The following is a 22,301-nucleotide window of genomic DNA, read 5'->3' on the forward strand; positions in this document are numbered from 1 at the left end:
GAAGATTTTGAGCGGAGAAATAATTTATTTATAAATTGACGCAAGGGCGCTAAATCTAAAATAAACCGTGAATAAAATGTGAAAATACATTAAATATTTTTGGTGAAGCAGCTGCACGCATGAAAGGTTCGATAATATTTGAACTTTACACAATAAACTCGTTACGTTAGTGTCAGGTAGCGCTGAATTGAAAATGCAGGGGAAATGACTTGCTAACACTGCCGGTCAGGCTGGCTACATTTTAGCTAGTTAGCTAACATTAGCACGGGGGTAGTCCTCACTCCTGGCGTTGTCCTGGAAATAGTTTGTCGTGTTTTTTTGTTTTTCAGTGCTCTGTTTATTATTGCGATGTGTGGCTTGATATGCTCATATTTTAAGTTCAATAGGGTAGTGAGGGAACAAGTAAGCTAATATTAGCTGCTAGGTTATATAGCACCACATAGCTAACGGTAGGTTGCTTCGCAAGATCCAAGCTATGACATGTAGGAACTTATTTAGCCACTGTTAGCCGACTATGTTAGCATACCTGGAAACAGTTTGGCTAACCTTAGGCCATAACATTGTTGCATTTTCCGACTCGTATACCTGACTGTGTGGTTAACATTACATCGTAGGACTATGGCGCCCCGTTTACAGCTGGAGAAAGCGGCTTGGCGTTGGGTGGAAACGGTGAAACCAGAAGAAATAAGACAGGAGCATATCGAGCTAGCATATCGCGTTAATCTTCCGGCCTGCAAGAGAGGAACCTGCAGGTAACGTTACGATATTAAAACATATGTTTGAACAACGAATCCTTGTTGTGCTTGCATGTGTCAGTAAATAATACCAGTAACAGATGTTTAATTTGATTTTAAAGTTGATGACTTAATAGCTAGCTCCACAGAAGGATGCCTTTGTACATCACAAGTGTGATTTGTTTGCTTCCTTGTGGACAAGCCTTCCTAGCATGCAGGGTAGCTTTGGAGACTTTATCTGAAAGGTCATGAAGATCCACTGCACCTTTTTAATTAGGCATACCACAAAATTACTAATGTAAATGATGGTAGACATGAGGCATCACAGTTAACATCTATTCATACAGTTGAAATGTTACTAAACTTTAGCTTGCTCTGTGGCTCCTAGCTGTAATTATATAAATGGGTGCTTTGCATGCAGGACATACCTATCTGTATGATTTGTTTAGAATGAGTTTGACATGGCCTTTATCTTTATTTAAGAAATATATGCAGTTTCATTCTTCTAAGGCAGTCATTGTAACATGAAGGTTAATAAGCATTACTTGCTCTTGCAGGAGGAACTGCAAAGGGAATCCCAACTGTCTTGTGGGTATTGGTGAACAGGCTTGGCTTGGGGATATTGATGAAAATGCTTTCCACAATATTGATGACCCAAATTCAGTGCGTCGCGACAAGGTATTTCTTTAATCTGCCACTCACACTGCATATTGTTTCCTTGCCTTCCTTTTTTTCTAAGATCACACATCTGTTGTTGGTGGACTGCTGAAGTCCTGGAAGTAATCAAAAATGTCAGAGATGAAAGAATATCTGAAAATCCTCTCTGTCTCTGTCCCCTTTCAGAACACATTTGTTGGCTTGACCAACCTGGGTGCAACATGTTACGTCAACACATTCCTGCAAGTGTGGTTCCACAACCTGGAGCTGCGTAGGAGCCTCTATCAGTGCCACAATTCCAGAGCAGAGGAACACAATACTGAGTCTGGTATAACTGGAAACTAAATACTCAGGATCCGCATGTTTTAGCCAGTATTTTCACTTTTTGGTACATACACTCTAAGAAGTGCATGTATCGCCAGCTTTAACTGTTATCTCTGTGTTTCACTGTCACAGTCAGTGACATTCAAGCTTTCTGACCTGCTCCTCAGTACTTATGAGTGCAAAATGTCTAAACAAATTCAAGACTGTTGTAGACATCACTTATCTAAACAAACCAAATGCAGAATTGATCAAATCCTTTACCAGAATGATGATTTATTGTATCCTAAAATGCATAACATAACAAGTCCGGGTAATGCAATATTGAAAGTTTTGAAGTTAAACCCAGCTAGAGTAGGATAACACCACTCTAACCAATATAATATTCATTCGATTGTTGGACTATATTTTTGTCCTCTGTACCTCAGGCTTATCTCGACAGAAACATTGTAACCCATTCACATGCTTTTGATTTGCTTACAGACAGGAAAACAGAGCAATAATAGCTGTCTTGTTGGAAGTAAAAGCTCTCTATGACGTTGGTTTAATTCATTTGTTTGCACATGGGAATTGGCAATCCAAAGTTTTTCTCAAACATTGTTATTAAAAAGGAGTATGACTGGCAAGCGGGACACTGCAAACTCATATGTTTGACCTTTTTTAAATGATGAAAGCATTTCATTGTCTCAGACAGACATCTCGGTCTCTTTCAGAGTACAAGCCTCAGTCCATATGTGAGCACCTGCAGTATCTGTTCACACTGATGCAGAACAGCAACAGAAAATACATCGACCCCTCAGGGCTGGTCAAAGCACTGGACCTGGACACGGGACAGCAGCAGGTAAATCATCCTCACTTTAATTTAGAAATACAAGGTTGGTTTCACAGGAAAATTCCCGTTTTTTTTCCCTCTGTGGAAATTGTGTTCAGAATTTTCTCTCTTACATCTGACTAGATCTGTGTATTAGTGTGTATAAAGAGATTTTCAGGGGATCAACTACAGTAGACGATTAACCAACTATTAGTTTCAGTATTACACAGCAGAATCTACACAGAATGGGAGTGACAGCATGTTTATTAGCGGATATGTTTTCAAGACTTTGTTACACTGCATTTAATTCAAACTGAAAACTACAATTGAATTCCTATCCCCTCATTAAAGTTTGTGGGGGTTGGGTGTTTCCTTATCCACTGCAAAGGTCCAAGGAGAGAGGGCGTTGTATACTGTACAGGTTGTAAAGCCCCCGGGGCAAATTTGTGGTTTGTGATATTGAGCTGTATGAATACAATTGACCTGAATTGAAACCTTTTATTTTAAGGATGCCCAGGAGTTTTCAAAGCTCTTCTTGTCTCTATTGGAGGACACGCTGTCCAAGCAGAAGAACCCCGACCTGCAGAATGTCATCCAGCGGCAGTTCTGTGGCCAGTTCTCCTACGTTACAGTGTAAGACTCTCAGTTTTGAACCTAACACAAGTCAAAAAAGTGCCATGATAAAGTGTTGGACATCAGATCTCTTCAAAATGTTGAAACTTGTATTTTGTGAACTGTGTGCTATTGCAACCAGAGGCCAAAGTAACATGACTTTTGATCACATTTCTGAACAAATCGCAAAGAGTGTGTGCTATTTTTTTTGGAGATGAGGAAACTAATTAGCTTTGTTTTGAGGAAGAATTGAGACGAGCAGAAAGTGGCCAGTCGGTGTGTACGAGATAAAATAATTCTACTGGCTTGTCAAGTTAGGGAAACGTATCGATGTTTCTGAGCATTCTGCTATCACCCTCCATATTCTTGTCAAGTTTTTTTCAGCAATGTCCCATGTACTGTATGAAGATGTCTGTACCTTAACAGATGAATAGAAGGTGTCAACATATGTTGCAGATGCACCACATGTGCTGGCTTGTTGCACTACTCTACTGAAGTATAAAGTATAAATAGTCTGTCACTTTGGCAGCCTTACAAAACACCAGCTGAACCTCAGTAGTCAGTGAGGTGTCAGGTCTGGGCTCATAACTGGGACTGTTGGCCTTTCTTTAGTGTTTATTTACATCGACTTAATAATAACTTGGATAAAGGGCATTTCATTTTTGATGTGTTACAAGTTAGTTTATTTGACTTGGTCATGCCAGATACAATAATATGGAATAGGGGAATGTGTAGGCTTTGGGTGAGTGAAGGAAGGGAGTTTTCTTGTTGCTCAGAGAGAGACATCCTATTCTTCTTTCTTAAGGATGTTTTTAAGGCTCTCTGTCTGGTTGAGCAACACTTTTATCAGAGGGGAAATTAGGCTTAACAGCCATTTATTTAACATTCTTGAGGGATTTAGAAGCTTTGTTGTTATGTTAACGACGCAAGATGGATACAGGGTATTTTTATAAGGCTTGGTTTAATGAAGGTTATAGTTTTTATTCATTTGGATGAATCATGCAGAGGCATACAGCTATTTTTTGTTGACTTGATTTTTATAAGAAGAGAATGTAGTATTAAGCCAGATGCAAATGGCAGTTCAGGACTCACACCACATTCAATTTGAATCATTCATATTGAAATTGCATCATTACTGCAAAAATGTATCCATCGACAAAATCATTGTAGCCCATACAATAGAGCTGTTTTCTATGCGGTGGTGAAATGGGTTATCTTGGTTTGTCTGTTTTCCAGCTGTAACGAGTGTGGACGATCATCTGCACTGCCATCCCGATTCTACGAGCTGGAGCTGAACATCCAGGGCAACAAGAACCTCACCGAGTGTGTCACAGAGTTCCTGAAGGTAGCTTTCATTCCCTACATGCAGGCCTCTACGCCGTCTCGTGTTTATGGGACAGCTATTCTGCTGTGCTTGTATTCATCAGCGGGTAGATCGGCTGCATCCAAACAGACACACCTAGTTTCTTCCTGAGCTGCTTCAACAAATAACAAATCTGTGTTACTCCACATGGCAAATTGAGCTTTGTAGGATCAACAAGAATTTGTCTGTGTTGCTGAAGCTCAGCGATGGTAAGGAACACTAAATAAATGTAGACCTCTTTAGCTCTCATAGATGCGTGTATTTGTTGTTTCACACTGGTTAACCTTTGTTGTGCCCTGCCCTCCACCTTGCAGGAGGAGAAGTTGGATGGGGAGAACCGCTACTTCTGTGAGAGCTGTCAGACTAAACAGAATGCAACCCGTAGGATCAGACTGCACAGCATTCCTCCAACCCTCAACCTGCAGCTCATGCGCTTTGTCTTCGATAGGTCAGCCATTGTAGTACAGAATAAGAAGTACATTCAATTTTGAATATATGTCAGAGCCATGTCATACTCTAATTGTACGAGAAGAAGGGTTAACTGAACCAGGTTGTCTTCCCCAGACAAACAGGCCACAAGAAGAAGCTCAACACCTTTATCAGTTTTCCAGAGCAGCTGGACATGGGGCCCTTCTTGGAAGGAAAACAAGGTATTGGCAGTAATAACCTCTGTGACACACACACATTCTGCCCGTTCCCTTAACCACCAATGTATACTGACATGTGTTAGCGATACAGAAGAAACAAAATGCGTACACTACCCTTTTTATGTGTCTTTTAATTTAAAGAATTAAGACCATGCCCTTTGTATTCACAAAGGAAGAGGGACATTTTTGATAGTCCTCAGGGTCAAAGCAGGGTACCTTCATGTGGGTGATGGATTGCTGTCACAACAAGTTCACTGCTTGCTAATATGTGTTTATTATGAGACATTTTTTGTTGATGACTCTTTGAACAGTAATCGGGTTGATATTTGTGCGTCTTTGGACGGACTGTTCTTCCAGACCAGAAGTGTGTTTATGAACTGAGTGCGGTGCTGATCCATCGGGGCATCAGTGCCTATTCAGGCCACTACATCGCACATGTGAAGGATGCTCGTACAGGCGACTGGTACAAGTTCAATGATGAGGAGATTGAGAAGATGGAAGGCAAGAAGCTGCAGCTTGGCACTGAGGAGGACATAGGTGAGTGGTGCTAAATGGACTCTGTATAGTTGCACCTTCTTTAGCCTTAGCTACATCATGTAGTGTAATGTTGTAGCAGTCTTGTTATCCAGCATTATTTTGTATGTAGAAAAATGTTATTTTACTTTGAAAAAACATATTGTAAATCGGGTAACATTTTCAACTGCCGTCCAAGATTTGAAGAAAATGAATTATGAGTCTCACCTTTTACCCACCTGAGGTTCATGTCTGTATATGTATACACTGTCTCAAAGTTGTTGCTCTTTTTCTTGGTGTTTATGGTCCCTAGCTGAGACAGTGAAGTCCCAGACACGAAAGCCAAAGTGCAGTAAAGGCTTCCACTGCTCCCGAAATGCCTACATGCTGGTGTATAAGGTCCAGGAAGAGGAGAATACTGATCCCTCCTGGACCAACGTCGAGGTTCCAGGTGAGAAGTAGAATTTTAACTAGTTTACTTTTTTGTTTGTTTAATGTGTCCGTTAATCCTTGATGCAAACAAAGATCGCAGCCAGAAAAGGAAGCAGTGGTCATTTCCGCTTTGCGTCAAGGAATTCATCATGTCTTGAGGAACATTGTTATTATAGTAAAAATACAGTCTGGTCCACATTGCCTTGTCTGATGGTTTCTTTTACCTCTGTCCAGCCTTCCTTCAGAGGCTGGTGGACCAAGACAACCACAAATTTGAGGAATGGTGCAATGAGATGGCCGACATGAGAAAACAGAGCGTGGATAAGGGCAAAGCCAAGCATGAGGAGGTGAAGGAGCTCTACGAGCTTTTACCTGCAACAGACGGTCGGTAAAAACATTCCCGAATCACCCACAGTCCACTTAACAGAAACACGAAAGCGAGTGTACATGTTTGTTGTGACTTCAGTTCAGACAGGATAATTAATGTGCAGTTAAAGTGATTGGGGGGGGGGGTATTGCTTAACCTGTACAACAGCGCCCCTGTCTGTAGTAATACTACAAGTACAACACAATGTGCCACTGAACCAGGACCATTTGGCAAATACTGTGTCTTGATGTTAAGTGTTAGAATGATGTCAACAGTTTCCAGTGTCAGAGTTACAAAAGGGGTCTGGTGTTGATCAGAACTAGTAATTACATTCCCTACAATTTCCATACTAAATGTGTGTCAATATATGGACATGTGAGGGGTGATACACAGACAGCCAGATGTTACACAGAGTAGAGGTGGGCGATATGACCTAAAACCTAGATCACAGTATTTTTGGGGGGTTTTGTGATGATTGCGTCACGGCATTACAACATTATAAAAGATACTCTACTCAAAACATGATTCTACCATTTATTACTGTGTTGGTAATGTAAGGGAACATATCTGGATTTAGAGAATAAAAATGAGGTATAGACCTACATGTGTTTTGGGGGGAGTATTACATAAATGTAATGTGATTCATTTAGTTAGTAGCAACAGCCATGCTGTTGTTTTGAATTGTGAGTCAACTGTATTGCTGAGCAACCTGGATCTCAGCATATTTGGAAAGAAATGTTTGTTTTATTTCACATTTTTACTATTGTGCCATTCTTCCAAAGTTGTTTTCACCTCAGCCAAAATGAGAATAACCTTTTACATCTTAATCCACATGAAGACAGAGTTTGAAAATACGCAGCATAAACTCTGTTGGACCAGTACTGTATGAAAGATACTGCAGGCGGCTCGTCTAGAGCTGTTTTGTCTCAGCAGAAATGGACCGTGACAATGATCGGCTGAGGGCTGGCAGTAGCAGCAAAGCTGACATATGTTTGAGCCGCAGCAGCGGCTCGTCCTTGTGGTTGTACTAAAACCTAAACGTGTGTGTTTAGCATGGTAAAGACGATATTGCTAAAGACATATCGTGGCCGAACGTTACACCGGTGTACCGCACACCCTTATCGCAGAATGAGCCTGGATTTAATGAATCAAAATCCAAAGTCCTGTGTCTCTTAATGTTTGGTGTGTCTCTCTGCTTTCCCCCCTCAGGCGAGCCGTATGAGTTTATCCCGCTGGACTGGTTGAAGAAGTGGCTGGAGGACTCCACTGCTACAAAAGAGATCGACAACTCCCTCTTCCTTTGTTCTCACGGCAAACTGCACCCAGACATGGTGGCCGATTCCAAGAGGGTTTCCCTTCAAGCTGCTCAGCTCCTCTACGAGCGCTACAGTGGAGGGCCGAGGATGGACGGTCAGTCAAACAGAGGGTTTGGTCTCTTCTCAAATCATGTGCTTCATGCTTCCAATTAAGTAGTTACACAGAAGTAGGTATCACAATGATTTCTATTCTACAACAAACTAATTCTGAAACTCATTAAACCAAATATTACGCATGTAATCAACTTTGCGTAGCTCTAAACCTCCTCATAGTTGTATGAGGTGTGTGTGAGACACTTAAAGGATGAGCCTGTGTTATAGGACATGTGCATGTTTTGTAATATCAAATGAAACACTATGCTTGTAACTAGGGCTGCACAATTAATCAAATTTTAATCGCGATCACGATTTTGGCTGCCACGATTAAATGAGCATGATCGTCAGCGATATTGACGTTTAAAATGCGTGCTCTACTACATATCAAATCAAGCACTTCCTCAACTAACAGTCAGCCGACCACCAGGGGGAGAACGAGATGGGAGGTGTCATGCGCGCACCCTGCAGACTCCGCTATTAGTAGAAGAGTAGAGAGACAGACGGTCACGGGTGTCGTGTGAAAGCTAAATCAAATGTCAGGAGCAGAAGGCGAGGAGCTAGCCCCTCAAAGGATCATCGTCCGTTGTCTGGAAGTTTTTTGGATTTAGGCCAAGTGATGTTAACCAAGAACAAATCATATGCACAGAGTGCGTTTGAGTTGTGTCTGCGCCGCATAGCAATACAACTAACTTGTTCAGCCACCTGAAAAATCACCACAAACCACAGTACGACAAATGCATTAAGGCCAAAGCTAAAGTTACCTCCCTGGATCTCCGTCCATGTCCAACGTCAACCCAGAAAACCATAACAGCGACCCTGCATAGCGCGACAGCGTATCCATCCACCTCCCAAAGACACGCTGAAATAACAGATGCAATCGCATTTGATTTGGCCAAAGACGTGTGTCAAAGCAGTGCTCTGTTGATTTAATTTTGGGTAAAAAGTGTTGATACTATTTTATTTATATTTTCATTCTACGAGATGCACTGTAATCAGGACCAGTCTGATGCAAAGATTTGTACATTAGCCAGAATGTAGCACAACAATGGAAGTGGAAGCAGTGTTCTTGTTCATTAAAATGTGAAAGTGCAATAAAAATATGTCCCTAAAATGAATGAATAATCGTGATAAATAATCGTGATCGCAATATTGATCAAAATAATCGCGATTATGATTTTGGCCATAATTGTGCAGCCCTACTTGTAACACATCAATAACATCACAGCAAACAGGATGTGCACTATCCAAAGCTTATCCAGCTCTTTTATCACCTACAAATCCCTTTATCAATGAAAACTCCTAGGTTGTTGTTGTTTTTTTAGAATGTGCATATATTTAAACTATATACTCTTTAAAGAAGCAGCAGCCACAGCTAACTGAAGTGGTTAGTTGAAAAGCAAGTTTGTTTAGCTAGATTAATCAATTTCTTAACCGTGATTAATCAAACACTGAAAAATCATCAACATCACAAGTTGATCCACGAAAGCAAAGCAGTGGTTGCTTGCATGTATTTTTGTCATTTTAGGAAATACTCTAGTTTGCAGTCAGATTGCAACTTTGTCCTCAAAACATATCTCAATCTTTAGAAATGTGTCCCATCCGGACTTCTTCTAAAAGCAAAATGTGTTTGTCTTCCACATTTGAACATATCCCTCCTAGGGCTGGGCGATATGGCCTAAAAAAAAAATCTCCGATTTTTTTACAAAAAATCCGATTCACGATTTAAATCGATTTTTTTCCCCCAAAATTTTTTGCAGATGACAGAAGCTGTTGAAAACATTTTTTTCTTTTATTTTGTGATGATTTTCCCAAGTAGGTTGATAAAAATAAAGTGCAAACAAAACCTGAACATTGTAGAAAGGTGCCTGTAGTATACAAAAAGTATTTGGTCACTCTTTTGTTTGCCTGAATCATTTAAATATAAAATTAAATTAAACATAACATTAAATGGCATTAAATAGTAGCCTTCCATTGTAAACAACTGTGCAAATGTAACTTTTTACAGTAAGCTTTTCTAACTGAATACACTGATACAAACACAGCATGAAATAAAATGTATATGACCCTTTAACATTCACATTTTCAAAAGTGCAACATCTGATCTAACATCAACATAACATATTTTGCACAGTAAATAAGTGCATGTAAACAAAATCAAGTGCATTCACAACATAACCAACAGTATTAAACAGTAGTGCATGTTTTTTCTAAATATTTTTTGCCAGGAAGACAAGCCTGTCTACTACCTCTGGCTTCAGGCATGCACGGTGGCATGTAACAATGCCCCCCCCCCCACACACTGAAAAGCCTCTCAGAGGGGGCACTTGTAGCTGGCACAGAGAGGTATTTCTTTGCTAAAGTACTTAGCCTTGGAAAGTTAAGTTGGTGACGCTTCCACCAGTCAAGTGGATCGGTGTCTGGGTCAACCTGCTGGACCACAGGTCAGTTGTTGCGGAGTAGAATGACATCCCCTCCAGCTCCGCAGAGATCCTTTGGCGTGTACTATTGTACAGCCGAGGCAAGGCAACGTCAGAAAAATGTTTACGGCTTGGTAGCACGTACCTGGGGTCCAAAGCTTTGAGACGGTGAATAAACCCCGGCTTTTCCACGGTGTATATGGGCACCATATCTTTTGCGATATACATCGCGACTGCATCCGTGATGGCTTTCCACCGGGCACTCTTCTTCTCATGCGGAGTACAGTTGGTGAATGTCTCCAAAATGCTGGGTTGTTGTTGTGAGGTGGCGGCGGCGGTGACATTGTTTTAGTTTGTAAACAATGCGCGCGCACTCTACTACGGGAACCCAACGGGGGGGAGGGGTGGGGGCGATTTTCTCGATTTTCAATAAAACACATCGCCTTAAAGCACACATTCGAATTAATCGATTAAATCGATTTATCGCCCAGCCCTAATCCCTCCTCTATGTGTGTGTGTTCAGGCTCTTCTCTGTGTAGAGATTGCGTTAGCCAGCGATGCAGAGTGCTGCGACTGAAGAACCAGCTCAATGAAGACTACAAGGAAGTGACCAACCTGGTCAAACGCACGCTCAGGTAATCACACTCGCTATAAGTTGGATTATTTAGATTGTGGTGTTGCGCATCCAGTCAAGTTTAGATAAAATCATATTTTAATAGCCGGCCTTTTTTCATAAACTAGTGCTGTCAGCAAATTTTCAAAATTTCCATCTGAAAATGTATATTCAAATGTGAAAAAAACAGCAGCACTACTGCGGCTGTTTACCTCGAGCACACTGAATGCACCAACTGAAGGGGTTCACACAACAGCCCCTTTGACACAGAGATTCCTCAATACTGCCATGAAGAAGATCCGCTGTTACCTCACACTGAACCAAACGTCGGCATAATGCCGCACCAGTGTGTGATTTAAGATAGCAGACTGGCATCACAGCAGCAAAAGAGGCGTTGAGTTTAACACAAAAGTGTTAGGCGTCTATTGTGATGTTTAGCATTTGCGGCAGGCAGTGACTTGCACTCTAAACAATAATGGCGGAGGTGTTAAGGTCCTCTGCTCGGAGGGTAAGGAGCTCCCTTACATTGTCGTCTCCCCAATTTGCTGCCAGTTTAGGTTAGCTGCTAATTGCTGCTCGTGTTTTTTGAAATCTCCCAGTGGTTGGAGCGCACAAATATCACATGAAGCGTCACCCCCTTTCCATCCTGCTAGCTGTCCCTTTTCACACAGACATCGGCTCGGCTCTGACTCTCTGTGGGTCTTTTTTAAGAACGAATATTCAACGTCATTTTTGGCCTGTTTTGACAGGAACATTACGTTAAAGTCGCTTCAATAGCTATGTCTCAAAAGGGACAAGATTCCATTCCCTTGTGTTGAAGCTGACAATACATGATCCAGTGTGACCAAAGTCAATGAGGGGTATTTCAGCAGTGGTGTATAAAGTACCCAAAAGCCATACTTGAGTAAAAGTAAAGATACCCTACTGGAAAATGACTCCAGTGAAAGTCACGTCTTAGAATACTACTTGAGTAAAAGTCTTAAAGTATCTGATATTTATTGTACTTAACTATCAAAAGTAATTTTCTGATATTAAATGTACTTAAGTATTGAAAGTAAAAGTACAAGTAAATGCTGTTAATAAAAAAGCAAAGGGTCAGAATTATTAAGTTTATTCTTTTAAGTGCTGTGGCACCACGACCAAGGACATGGAGCTGTGTTGAACATAATTGGGTTGGCTGTGATCCATTCAGGAGCAACAATGTTCAACATAATATATTGTACATAAGTATACTTTTGCATCTACTATGAACTTATCATCATAATTCTCCGAAAAGCAATATTTTGAGTTGTAACAGTGCGTTTATAAGTATGCTTATTCCGACTAGAGGATGTAGAAGGCCAATGCATAATATTGTGTTCAGCAAAAAATATCCACTTGATGCATCAGGTCAGTGTTATGAGAAAGGACACCTGCCTTGTAAACTCCTATGGGCTGATTTGAACACAAAGGTTTTGCTCAAGCTGAATCTGCAATTGGGCGACTGCTACCATCATAACTCCATCTGATCATCCACAACATGACTCAAATATCAAAAGATGATCAACACTAAAGCAGCACCGAAAGGAACAACCCAGTCATTACCGGTACTTGAAACTGAAACATGTCCTGTTCATCTTCAAAAGAAGTTGGTTTTCAAAATTGCGAGAATTCAGTCTCGCTCTTCTTGTGCTGAAGACTAGTCCTGCGATGCTAAATATCCTTTCACAGGCCGCTGAGGCAGGTAGAGGTGTGTTCAGCTTCACACACAGCTTGCGCACAGCTGGGAAGGATTCCCCTAATGTCAATCTCTGTCAATCCTATGGTGTGGTGGCTAGCTAGCATTAAGTTAGCTAACGTTCGCCAACTAGTGCTGCAATGATGATAGCTAAGATGACTCAAATCAACAAAATCTCACAACTGTCAACACTTCCTCAGCTCACTAACTCGCTAGCGATCCACGGGTGTTGGTCTTCGTCACCACCGTAGTTTGTTACGGGAGTAGCAGGTGCTTCCATTTCTACTTCCATCATGAAATCAGTCATCGTATAGTGGAAGGTCGTCGCTCGCTAGCTATAGCATGTAGCATCCTGGGCATCACTGGGAATCAAAACACCGCGGCTTTGAGAGCAGTTGTTTGCAATTGCGCATTAACGTGATTAACCAATGATTTAACTTGCTGCTAGGACCACTGATTCACCAAACCTGCTTGCTTGCAGTCTGTGTTCCACCACAGTCCCCGACGTTGGTCTCATGATTCATTTTTTTCTAAAGATAGATTTTATTTTGTAGCGAGTAACGAAGGTTTCAGGGGAAATGTATCGGAGTAAAAGTATCAGTTTTCTTTGCAAATGTAGTGAAGTAAAAGTAAACAGAAATATAAATAGTAAAGTACAGATATCCAAAAAAACGACTTAAGTACAGTAACGAAGTATTTCTACTTCGTTACTATACACCACTCAATTTCAGAAACCAGTGTGATTCCTCCATAAGAGAGAACTGAAGTCCTCAAGGGAGCATACAGAACTGCTAACTAATGTAATCACAGGTGTTTCTCACTGTGTGTTTCTCTCTCTCAGTGGTGAGGGTTGCTGGGTGGGCAAAGCATCTCTGCGTAGCTGGAGGCAGCTGGCTCTAGAACAGCTGGAGGAGGACGAACACGAAACCAAACACAGCAATGGCCAGACCAATGGACAGGGACCACACAACAACAGTAAAGGTGGGGGGAATGACTGTGATTTTATTCATAGTTTCTTTTTTAATCTGTGATGTGACATCTAGAACCAGCGTCATTTCAACTTGATTTTTGTCAGTATGATAATGTTTATCTGAGGAAACCTAGTTTATGTGATTTGTAGGAAACTACATACACAATGCTAATTGTAAAACTAACAAGACTACAGTCATTCTAGCAGTTGAATGAGGATGAACTCAGTGCAGCTGAGATTGATGGGAATGTCGTTAGTTTTGCAAGTATTTGGTCAAATCTCGAGTACCAAATTTGATGACAATCCATCTAGTAGAAAACTTTGACCAAATGGTGGTGCTACAGAAAATGACATGGTATCATCAAAGTCAGATCCTTCCTCTGGACAGTATGGATGTCTGTACAAACTTTCATGGCAGTCCTTCCAGTAATTGATGACATTTCAGTCCAGGTCAGAGTGGTGGACCAACTGACCAACATTGTTATCTCTTGGGCTAGCATTTTAAAATGTGTTTGAAATAATAAGAAGACGCTGTCTGATTGGTTTGGTGCCATTGTATTTTAGTGTGAAATTCAACTAACATCTCATCTGCAATGTTAAATGTTGTATTGATAACATTTTTATGGAGACACTTTTTTTAAACAATACATCCACAGAGCTTTTAGAAAGGTGCTGGGAAAAAAAGAACTACGTGAATTAATCATTTAAAAAGTCTTTACGTGTCCCAAATTAATTTTTATCTTTATGGGAGGTATGTGACATTTGGTTGCTGCGTCTCAGGCTAATGAGCCAATAGGGTCAGCACCCAGCTTCACTCCAGTACCAACCAACAACAAAGTTCTCAACGACTAAAGGAGGCTGCTTCTGACACTGGTGTCTGATTGCTCTCCATATATTACAATTATTACAACTGCAACAAGGAACAACTGGCGTTAGCTCATAAACGCTATCTTAGCTTAATTGTCGGAACAAGAATAAGCCATGAAATTACAATTTCAAAAAATTTCTAAATCAACTGACAGCCATAGTCCTTAAAACCTTAACTAATGCTCTGTTACTGGTTAGATTGTCAATAGGAAAAAGAACATATTCAACCCTTGAGGAGCTATGTCAACGCCCAGTTAATGTACCAAAGATTATAGGTCCCTGAAACAATGTATGTATGTCGTATAGCTGTTCTTTAGGTAGAGGCACACTCCTACAAACATCCTGGACACAACTGGCCACCACAGTGAATGCAATGGAACAGGGGAGGGAGAGTGGGACATCTAGTGGCTGAATGTTATTCCTGTTTATGGTGAACTGTTTGATTGTAGAGTTCGGCTCAGAGCTCTCGGAGGGCAACGGGGACGAGATGAAGACCTTCAATGAAGACATTGTCTGCTGTCACGGTACTGTCCCATCATCAGCATCTACAATAAACAATTTTGAAACAAGAACGGTTTTCATTACATTATTGCATACCACCCATAGTTTATTCTTAGTATTTTAGCTTTTAAATGTGTATGTTTGTTCCTGCTGTAGGGGCTCTGAGTATTTTGGAGACCGAACGAAAGCTGGTATCTTCTGAAGTTTGGACCAAGCTGAGAGAATACTTCCCCAAAGCCCCAGAGTTCACCCAAAACCAGGACTCCTGTCAGCAGTGCCTGGTGAGTAGGTGATGACAAACCGTCCAGTGTTGCACCACACTGGTCACTTTAATTTTCTATTTATTCCCCAAGTCGCCATTGTTTTTCCCAAAAGTAAGCTGCATTAAAGTTTCAGTTGCTCACAGTGGTGTAGCTGCCACGGCAACACGAGATGGACATCCAAAGACAGTCTTTAATTCCATACCGACAACCGTTGTTTACAATCTGTGACTCCTCTTGTGATACAGAGTGACAGTGGGCAACTATTTGAAGCTATGACAGCTATGTGCGTATGCTCTGTTGATGCACTGTAACCCCTAAACATGGAACTGTAACCAGCACAAGTGGATGAAAGCTATAGACAGACAGCAGGCATAGAGAGGAATGAGTCAAGGCATCCAAAGTCGGTCGATGTTTCTCAATAAACAAAAGCATTGGGTTAGTTGTGGAATAAAATGTTTCCTTCTTGTGAGTACAGACATTGGAGCAGGAAGAAAAGGACAATGAGGCGGTGAGTAAGATGATGGCCCTGGACCAGAAGAACCAACTGCTCAACCTCTTCAATGAGAAGAACCGGCCGATACTCAACAAGTGGCCTCAGGTAGACACAAAGCTAAGCACCTGAATGGAGCACCTGCATGGATATATATATATATATATATATATATATATATATATATATATATATATATATATATATATATATATATATATATATATATATATATATATATATATATATATATATATATATATATATATATATATATATATATATATATATATATATATATATATATATATATATATATATATATATGCATATATATATATATATATATATATATATATATATATATATGCATATATATATATATATATATATATATATGCATATATATATATATGCATATATATATATATATATATATATATGCATATATATATATATGCATATATATATATATATATATATGCATATATATATATATATATATATATATATGCATATATATATGCATATATATATATATATATATATATATATATATATGCATATATATATATATATATATATATATATATATATATATATGCATATATATATATATGCATATATATATATATATATATATATATATATATGCATATATATATATATATATATATATATGCATATATATATATATATATGCATATATATATATATATATGCATATATATATATATATGCATATATATATATATATATATATATATATATATGCATATATATATGCATATATATATATATATATATATATATATATATATATATATATATATATATATATATATATGCATATATATATATATATATATATATATATATATATATATATATATATATATATATATATGCATATATATATATATATATATATATATATATATATATATATATATATATGCATATATATATATATATATATATATATATATATATATATATATGCATATATATATATATATATATATATATATATATGCATATATATATGCATATATATATGCATATATATATGCATATATATATATATATATATATGCATATATATATATATATATGCATATATATATATATATATATATATATATATATGCATATATATATGCATATATATATGCATATATATATGCATATATATATATATATATATATGCATATATATATATATATATATATGCATATATATATATATATATATATATATGCATATATATATATATGCATATATATATATATATATATATATATATATATATATATATATATATATATATATATATATATATATATATATATATATGCATATATATATGCATATATATATATGCATATATATATGCATATATATATATATATATATATATATATATATATATATATATATATATATATATATATATATATATATGCATATATATATATATGCATATATATATGCATTGTTATGCGCAAAGTTCAATAATGAATTCAAAAGTAGTCTATTGCGCACTTTTATTTTAAAAGTACTGCTATATGAACAAAAGGGCAATAACATTTGGTTCGCAAACACTAAACGAATCAGGTTCTTATATACACATATATACAAAAAAACTGACTCCTCTCTGTTTGTCTCTCTAGGGTACAGATGTACTTTACATAGTCCCTCTATTTTTTGTGGATGAGTGGAGAAAATTCATCAGGTATGTTTGTTTCAAGAAACAATTGGAATGAACAAAGTAATATTACTGTTTGTTGTCATAATATGAAAGGAGTGAAGTTAGACTGTATGCTCTCAGGGAACAGGGTCAGCCTTCCATAGAAGGAGTTAGTTAAAGGACTGTCATTAGTAGTGACTTAAATTGATAGTCTGGGAGTTTTGAAGTGGGATTGTATGAGGTTCTCCAGAGTTAGCATTACCGACAGTAGATGGAGGTCAGCACGTTCCCAGTTTGGAGAAGCAGACAGAAGTAGCAGAGCAGGTATTTTAGGCCCCCAAAAGAATCAATATCAGTTGAAGTGTACGCACAATTTAAAATATTTTCCAACATGGAACTAAACTGAAAGTGAAACTTTTCTATACTATCTTTTTCAACAGTCTTGTAGCTTTTAATAGAGCACTTTCAGTTCCAATCCCTGTCGGAAAGGGCTGTCTGACGGCAAGATAAAGCAGTGAAAGTATTCAAATGTAGCACACACTTAAACGGATCCACATTTTTTGAGGTGGGTCTTTCTTTGGGATGTCTAACATACATTTTGCTGCTGCCCCAGTCCACAGGAGTACATTGCTTTGCTCATGTACTGGTACTCCTGTCTGTTTCTACAAACTCCATCTGCTGTCGGTAATACACCGACTATGGAGAAGTACCTCATACAGTCGCATTAAGGTGGCCCTGTTTGTTTTTTGAGTTGTCCAGTCCCGAATGATGTTGAAATATGACTGGCAGTAAAATAGCACATGGGAGAAGATTGCTTTCAGGGCTTTCTGCCAGAAATCTTCCTAGGTTTAGTGAGTCTGGGATTCAAATAAACTCTTTCTGGCAGAAATGTTAAACTTTCAAATTGTCGTTTTTCTCCCATCTGTGTGTGTGTATTTGGAAGGAGGCCCACTAAATCCTCTCCAGTGTCTAATGTTGGCAACACATTGCTGCTGTGTCCCCACGGAGGCTTCATGTTCACCTATGACTCGCTCATCAACGGAGATGGACAACAGTGAGTTCTGCTTATTTATATACTATATTTAATAGTTGCTGTTCACCTAAATTGTATTTGCATGATAGTTATACTTCTAACAGTGTATACAAATAGAACAGCAATTAAACTTTGCTGTCCATTATAAGTCAAAGTTCTAATGTGGATGTCATGTAAACCCTGAAAAGCTGAACTGGTGTGTTTGTGATTGGATGCTGCTGTGGTCTCGTGTTGTGCTGTTTGTCCTGCACAGTGTAGCTCTGCTCTGGCCCAGCGAATGGGAAGTGATCAGCAGGCTCTTCATTGTGGACCAGCCAATCTCCATCCACTGCTTCAAAGAGACCACACTGACTGGTCCCACCACGCAGTACACTACTCAGCCTGGTAAGAGGTAAAAGTTATATACCTCTTACCAGAGGTATATAACATGGTTCACCTCACATATTCACGGCTTCCACTAGTTTAACGCTGATTAAAAATCAAAACACTCCGACAGTTTGATATTTTGAGTGATGCTTTGACCTTTTTTGGCTTCTCAGCATCCTTGGTTTCTTTGATACTGATGTGGTGGTGTTCATGTGTTCAGATATCTGTTGGGAGTGCAGAGAGAGCTTCCTCTTCCAGCAGCAGAGGGACCTCAGAGAGTACACCCAAGCCACCATCTACATCCGCAAAGTCATCGAAGACCAGAGGGTATGAACAAGAACTGTATTTTTCCACACAATGTCTGAAATTAGATCCACAGAATGAACATTGTTGTCCTCTGCACAGATGACAAAGGAGGCTGCTCCGGAGCTGAACGCCAGCAGCTCTGAGGCAGAGGAGGAGAAGGAAGAAATTCCAAAGGTAGAAGGAGAGAGAGACCCAGATTTCAGTCAGGTAAATCCATGACCATGCTGTTGCTATAGTGAAAGTAAAAGAAAAGTGTAAAAAAAAGTACAGACTTCACCCTGTCCTGCATCAACTGCCTAAAATATCACATGACTGCGTGTGTTGCCTCCTTTTTTATTTCTGTCTTTTCTCTCTTACCACAATTTCTGTTTCCTTTAGTTATACTTATGTTCCTGTGTGAATAAGTATTAATAATACTAGTAGGGTGAGGAGTATCAATAGCCCATTACCGGGGTAATGGCTGACAGTAAAACTAATAAAATTAGCAGTACACACAGCTTCGCTTCATCTTTGATCATTCTTGGTTTTAAACTTTGAAAAATTTTGTCTTGACTTTTTTTGAGTTAGCAAAGATGATAACCGAGCACTGTTAGCCCCAATAGCTAACATCAAGCTCTATCACACTGCTTTCTACAGTCACAAGATGGTGCGAAGCGGCTCAAGTTGAGTGACGACAGTACAGCAGCAGCTCCTGTGACCAACATGACCAAACTAGGCGGAATCAGGAGAAGCACCCGGCACAGGAAACTCAGAGGGGAGAAAGCCCTCATCGTTTCAGCTAATCAGACACTCAAAGAGCTAAAAATACAGGTAAGAGCTCTAGATGACTAGCCGGAAGCCTTTAGAACCACATGTGATTGAGATAGAAGTAATGTAATTACTGTACTCTACAGGGAGTAGTCGTTATTCACAGAGCTGACTGTGCTGTGCTTCTGACCCTGTAGATTATGCACGCCTTCTCCGTGGCGCCGTTTGACCAGAACCTCTCCATTGATGGAAAGAGTCTGACGGACGACTCGGCCACACTGGGGAGTCTGGGCGTCATCCCCGAAAGCATCATCTGTCTAAAGGTACTTTGACATAGAAATCTTAACCACTGCAGATTTAATCCCATCACATCTCCCATCACATCTTTTCATGGTGATTACAGACATTTCCCCTTAAATTTCAATATTATTTCTTGACAGGCCGATGAGCCAATAGCAGACTACGCTGCAATGGACGATGTCTATCAGGGTAAATGCTCTTTTCTTCACCTCCTTTTATATTATGTTTACTTTGAGAAAAGATAGATTATGATAAACATGTTTCTCTTCGTCTTCCTTAACAGTGAGAATGCCTGAAGAGGGATTTAAAGGTGAGCACGCTTTTTCTACAATTGTTTTGAACCATTTGGTTTTTTTCCACCCAGCAGGAAATGAAGATCTCTATGATCCCCTCTAATGCGTTTAACTTAGAGGGACTACTGCAATAATGAGACTAAATTCACCTTATGACTCTATTGGCTGAAAAAAATGAGATGTAGGCACCCATCTGGAGGTCTGAAACCGAGCGACAGGCAATACACCTTTAACATAGTGTTGTTGTGGATCACACATCATATCATTTGATCCTTATTTTTAGGCCTTGGCCTTGAACCCAAACACTTTTTGAATACTGACTGTGTAGGGCTGAGTTTTGATAACACAAGCACAGGAAGTTGATTATTCATAATCAGATTATGTGGTAAATTAAATCTATTTATGTTTCGGTGGAAAGTGTGTTTGTGTTCTGATTTGATCTCATCATTTTTGCTCCTCTCTGCAGGCACTGGGCTTCTGGGGCACTGAGGAAAGCTTGAATTGGACAGCTGACAGATGACATTTTAAAACAAAAAGGCTTGAATTTGTCAAGTGTGCATATATAAATAAGTGCTTTCATTTTTTTTTTACGTTTTGAGTAGGCTTTCTTTAATAAAACTGACTGTTGCAAAGCCGCTGTTTTTCTCTACATAACGTTAGCTGGCCTTTGATATTTAAGACTCCTAATCATTCTGAAGGACTGTGTGGTAGTGAATCTGATCTTCAGTCTACTGTTGCTCAATGAAATGGGCTTTGTTTTTGACTTTTAAATTATGGCAGAAGACAAATTGATGTTTTTTCTTTCCATTCTGTGGAAGCTTTTGAAGCTGTGTTCTCACTGCAGAGTTTTCGGGTTTGTCAAAAGAATGCACGAGTAACTGTCAACTATTACAAATATAACTGCTCTTAAATGTTAGAACATTTATTACCTCTACAGCAAATCTATATCCATATACTCCATGTGGCGTTTAGATACATAGCTACACGGTATGTATAGAGGCTGATTCCTGCAGACGTTTCAGCAGTGCAAACCTCGAGAGATGGAGGTGAGAAACAGAACGCAAGCAGTGATATGTCCTGTTCTTTTCACTGTTATTTCTTATGGACAATAAAGTTATTTTCAAAGCACCCTGTCCTCACATACACATTATTCCATTCACAAATTGTATTTATTCCAGTAACTCAGTGACATTGGGATTATTTCAGTCCTGTGAATATGCAACATCCACATATTAATAATGATTAGTAATGAAGTAGTCACAGGTGTTCCATATGTGTCATCTGCATCAAATAAGAGAAAATGCACAGCTGCACACACTCAAAAATATGAGTGGAAGGCGGTGTTTATGAATAATTTACAAGTGCAACAAGACTCAGGAACGGAAAACAAGAAGATACATTTAATTGGGAAGTCATCAGAATAAATTAATACAAAATAATATAGGTTGAAGTGATCTAACAATCTGGATTTGTGTAAGTCATTTTAACATGGAATTAAAAAAGCTTGAAAGGTGTTCAAAAAGAACAATGTTACTATATTACGTTAAGTTTAAGTATAATGGTTTAAGTTAAGTAAAACACAAACTCTGAAAACCAGCTGAAGCACCTTCCTCCACCTACGACCGCCACCATCCACCCACGGACAAAATATCCACCTTGAGCTGCTGCCTGTGAAACGACTAACTCCTCTCCACCTACAGCCTCTGCCAGCAAACTGCAGGTGCCGCCTCCACCTGCAGGTACTGGCAGACAGCTGCTATCTTAATCTCCACCTACAGGCATACCAACAACCATTACCGCTGCAGCCATCTGTAGATCCTTGCAGACGCCTTCCGCCTGAAGCTCCACCGGCAGCCAT

At 38.9% G+C, this 22,301-nt stretch overlaps 1 protein-coding gene across 5 annotated transcripts; it reads left to right on the top strand.

Annotated features, from left to right (window-relative positions):
- usp48 (ubiquitin specific peptidase 48) lies at positions 1 to 21,566 on the top strand. 5 transcript variants are annotated; one of them, XM_079296989.1, is made up of 28 exons: positions 1 to 126; positions 615 to 752; positions 1,292 to 1,412; positions 1,578 to 1,719; positions 2,426 to 2,553; positions 3,032 to 3,156; positions 4,372 to 4,480; positions 4,813 to 4,946; positions 5,063 to 5,148; positions 5,503 to 5,682; positions 5,972 to 6,109; positions 6,325 to 6,474; positions 7,667 to 7,867; positions 10,810 to 10,921; positions 13,458 to 13,597; positions 14,903 to 14,977; positions 15,111 to 15,235; positions 15,693 to 15,815; positions 17,382 to 17,443; positions 18,342 to 18,452; positions 18,685 to 18,815; positions 19,018 to 19,124; positions 19,203 to 19,310; positions 19,740 to 19,913; positions 20,048 to 20,173; positions 20,291 to 20,339; positions 20,434 to 20,460; positions 20,910 to 21,566. In XM_079296989.1, exons 2-28 carry the CDS (start codon positions 619 to 621, stop codon positions 20,930 to 20,932), a joined length of 3,141 nt encoding a protein of 1,046 aa, XP_079153115.1. In that variant the 5' UTR covers positions 1 to 126; positions 615 to 618; the 3' UTR covers positions 20,933 to 21,566. The 5 variants fall into 5 exon arrangements, with proteins under 5 accessions (XP_079153115.1, XP_079153114.1, XP_079153113.1 ...); XM_079296988.1 differs by lacking the exon at positions 1 to 126 and adding an exon at positions 283 to 449; XM_079296987.1 differs by lacking the exon at positions 1 to 126 and having other exon boundaries at positions 283 to 752.
- Positions 21,567 to 22,301: the final 735 nt, after the last annotated feature.

This window comes from Melanostigma gelatinosum (genome assembly GCF_949748355.1).
Source record: "Melanostigma gelatinosum genome assembly, chromosome: 3".
Lineage (NCBI taxonomy): Eukaryota > Metazoa > Chordata > Actinopteri > Perciformes > Zoarcidae > Melanostigma > Melanostigma gelatinosum.

Excerpts from the sequence above, each read along its gene's own strand:
- usp48 (XM_079296989.1), top strand. The coding sequence starts at position 619 with ATGGCGCCCCGTTTACAGCTGGAGAAAGCGGCTTGGCGTTGGGTGGAA. Across the intron at positions 5,149-5,502 it reads CTTCTTGGAAGGAAAACAAG|ACCAGAAGTGTGTTTATGAA; the intron begins GTATTGGCAGTA and ends CTGTTCTTCCAG. Across the intron at positions 7,868-10,809 it reads TGGAGGGCCGAGGATGGACG|GCTCTTCTCTGTGTAGAGAT; the intron begins GTCAGTCAAACA and ends GTGTGTGTTCAG.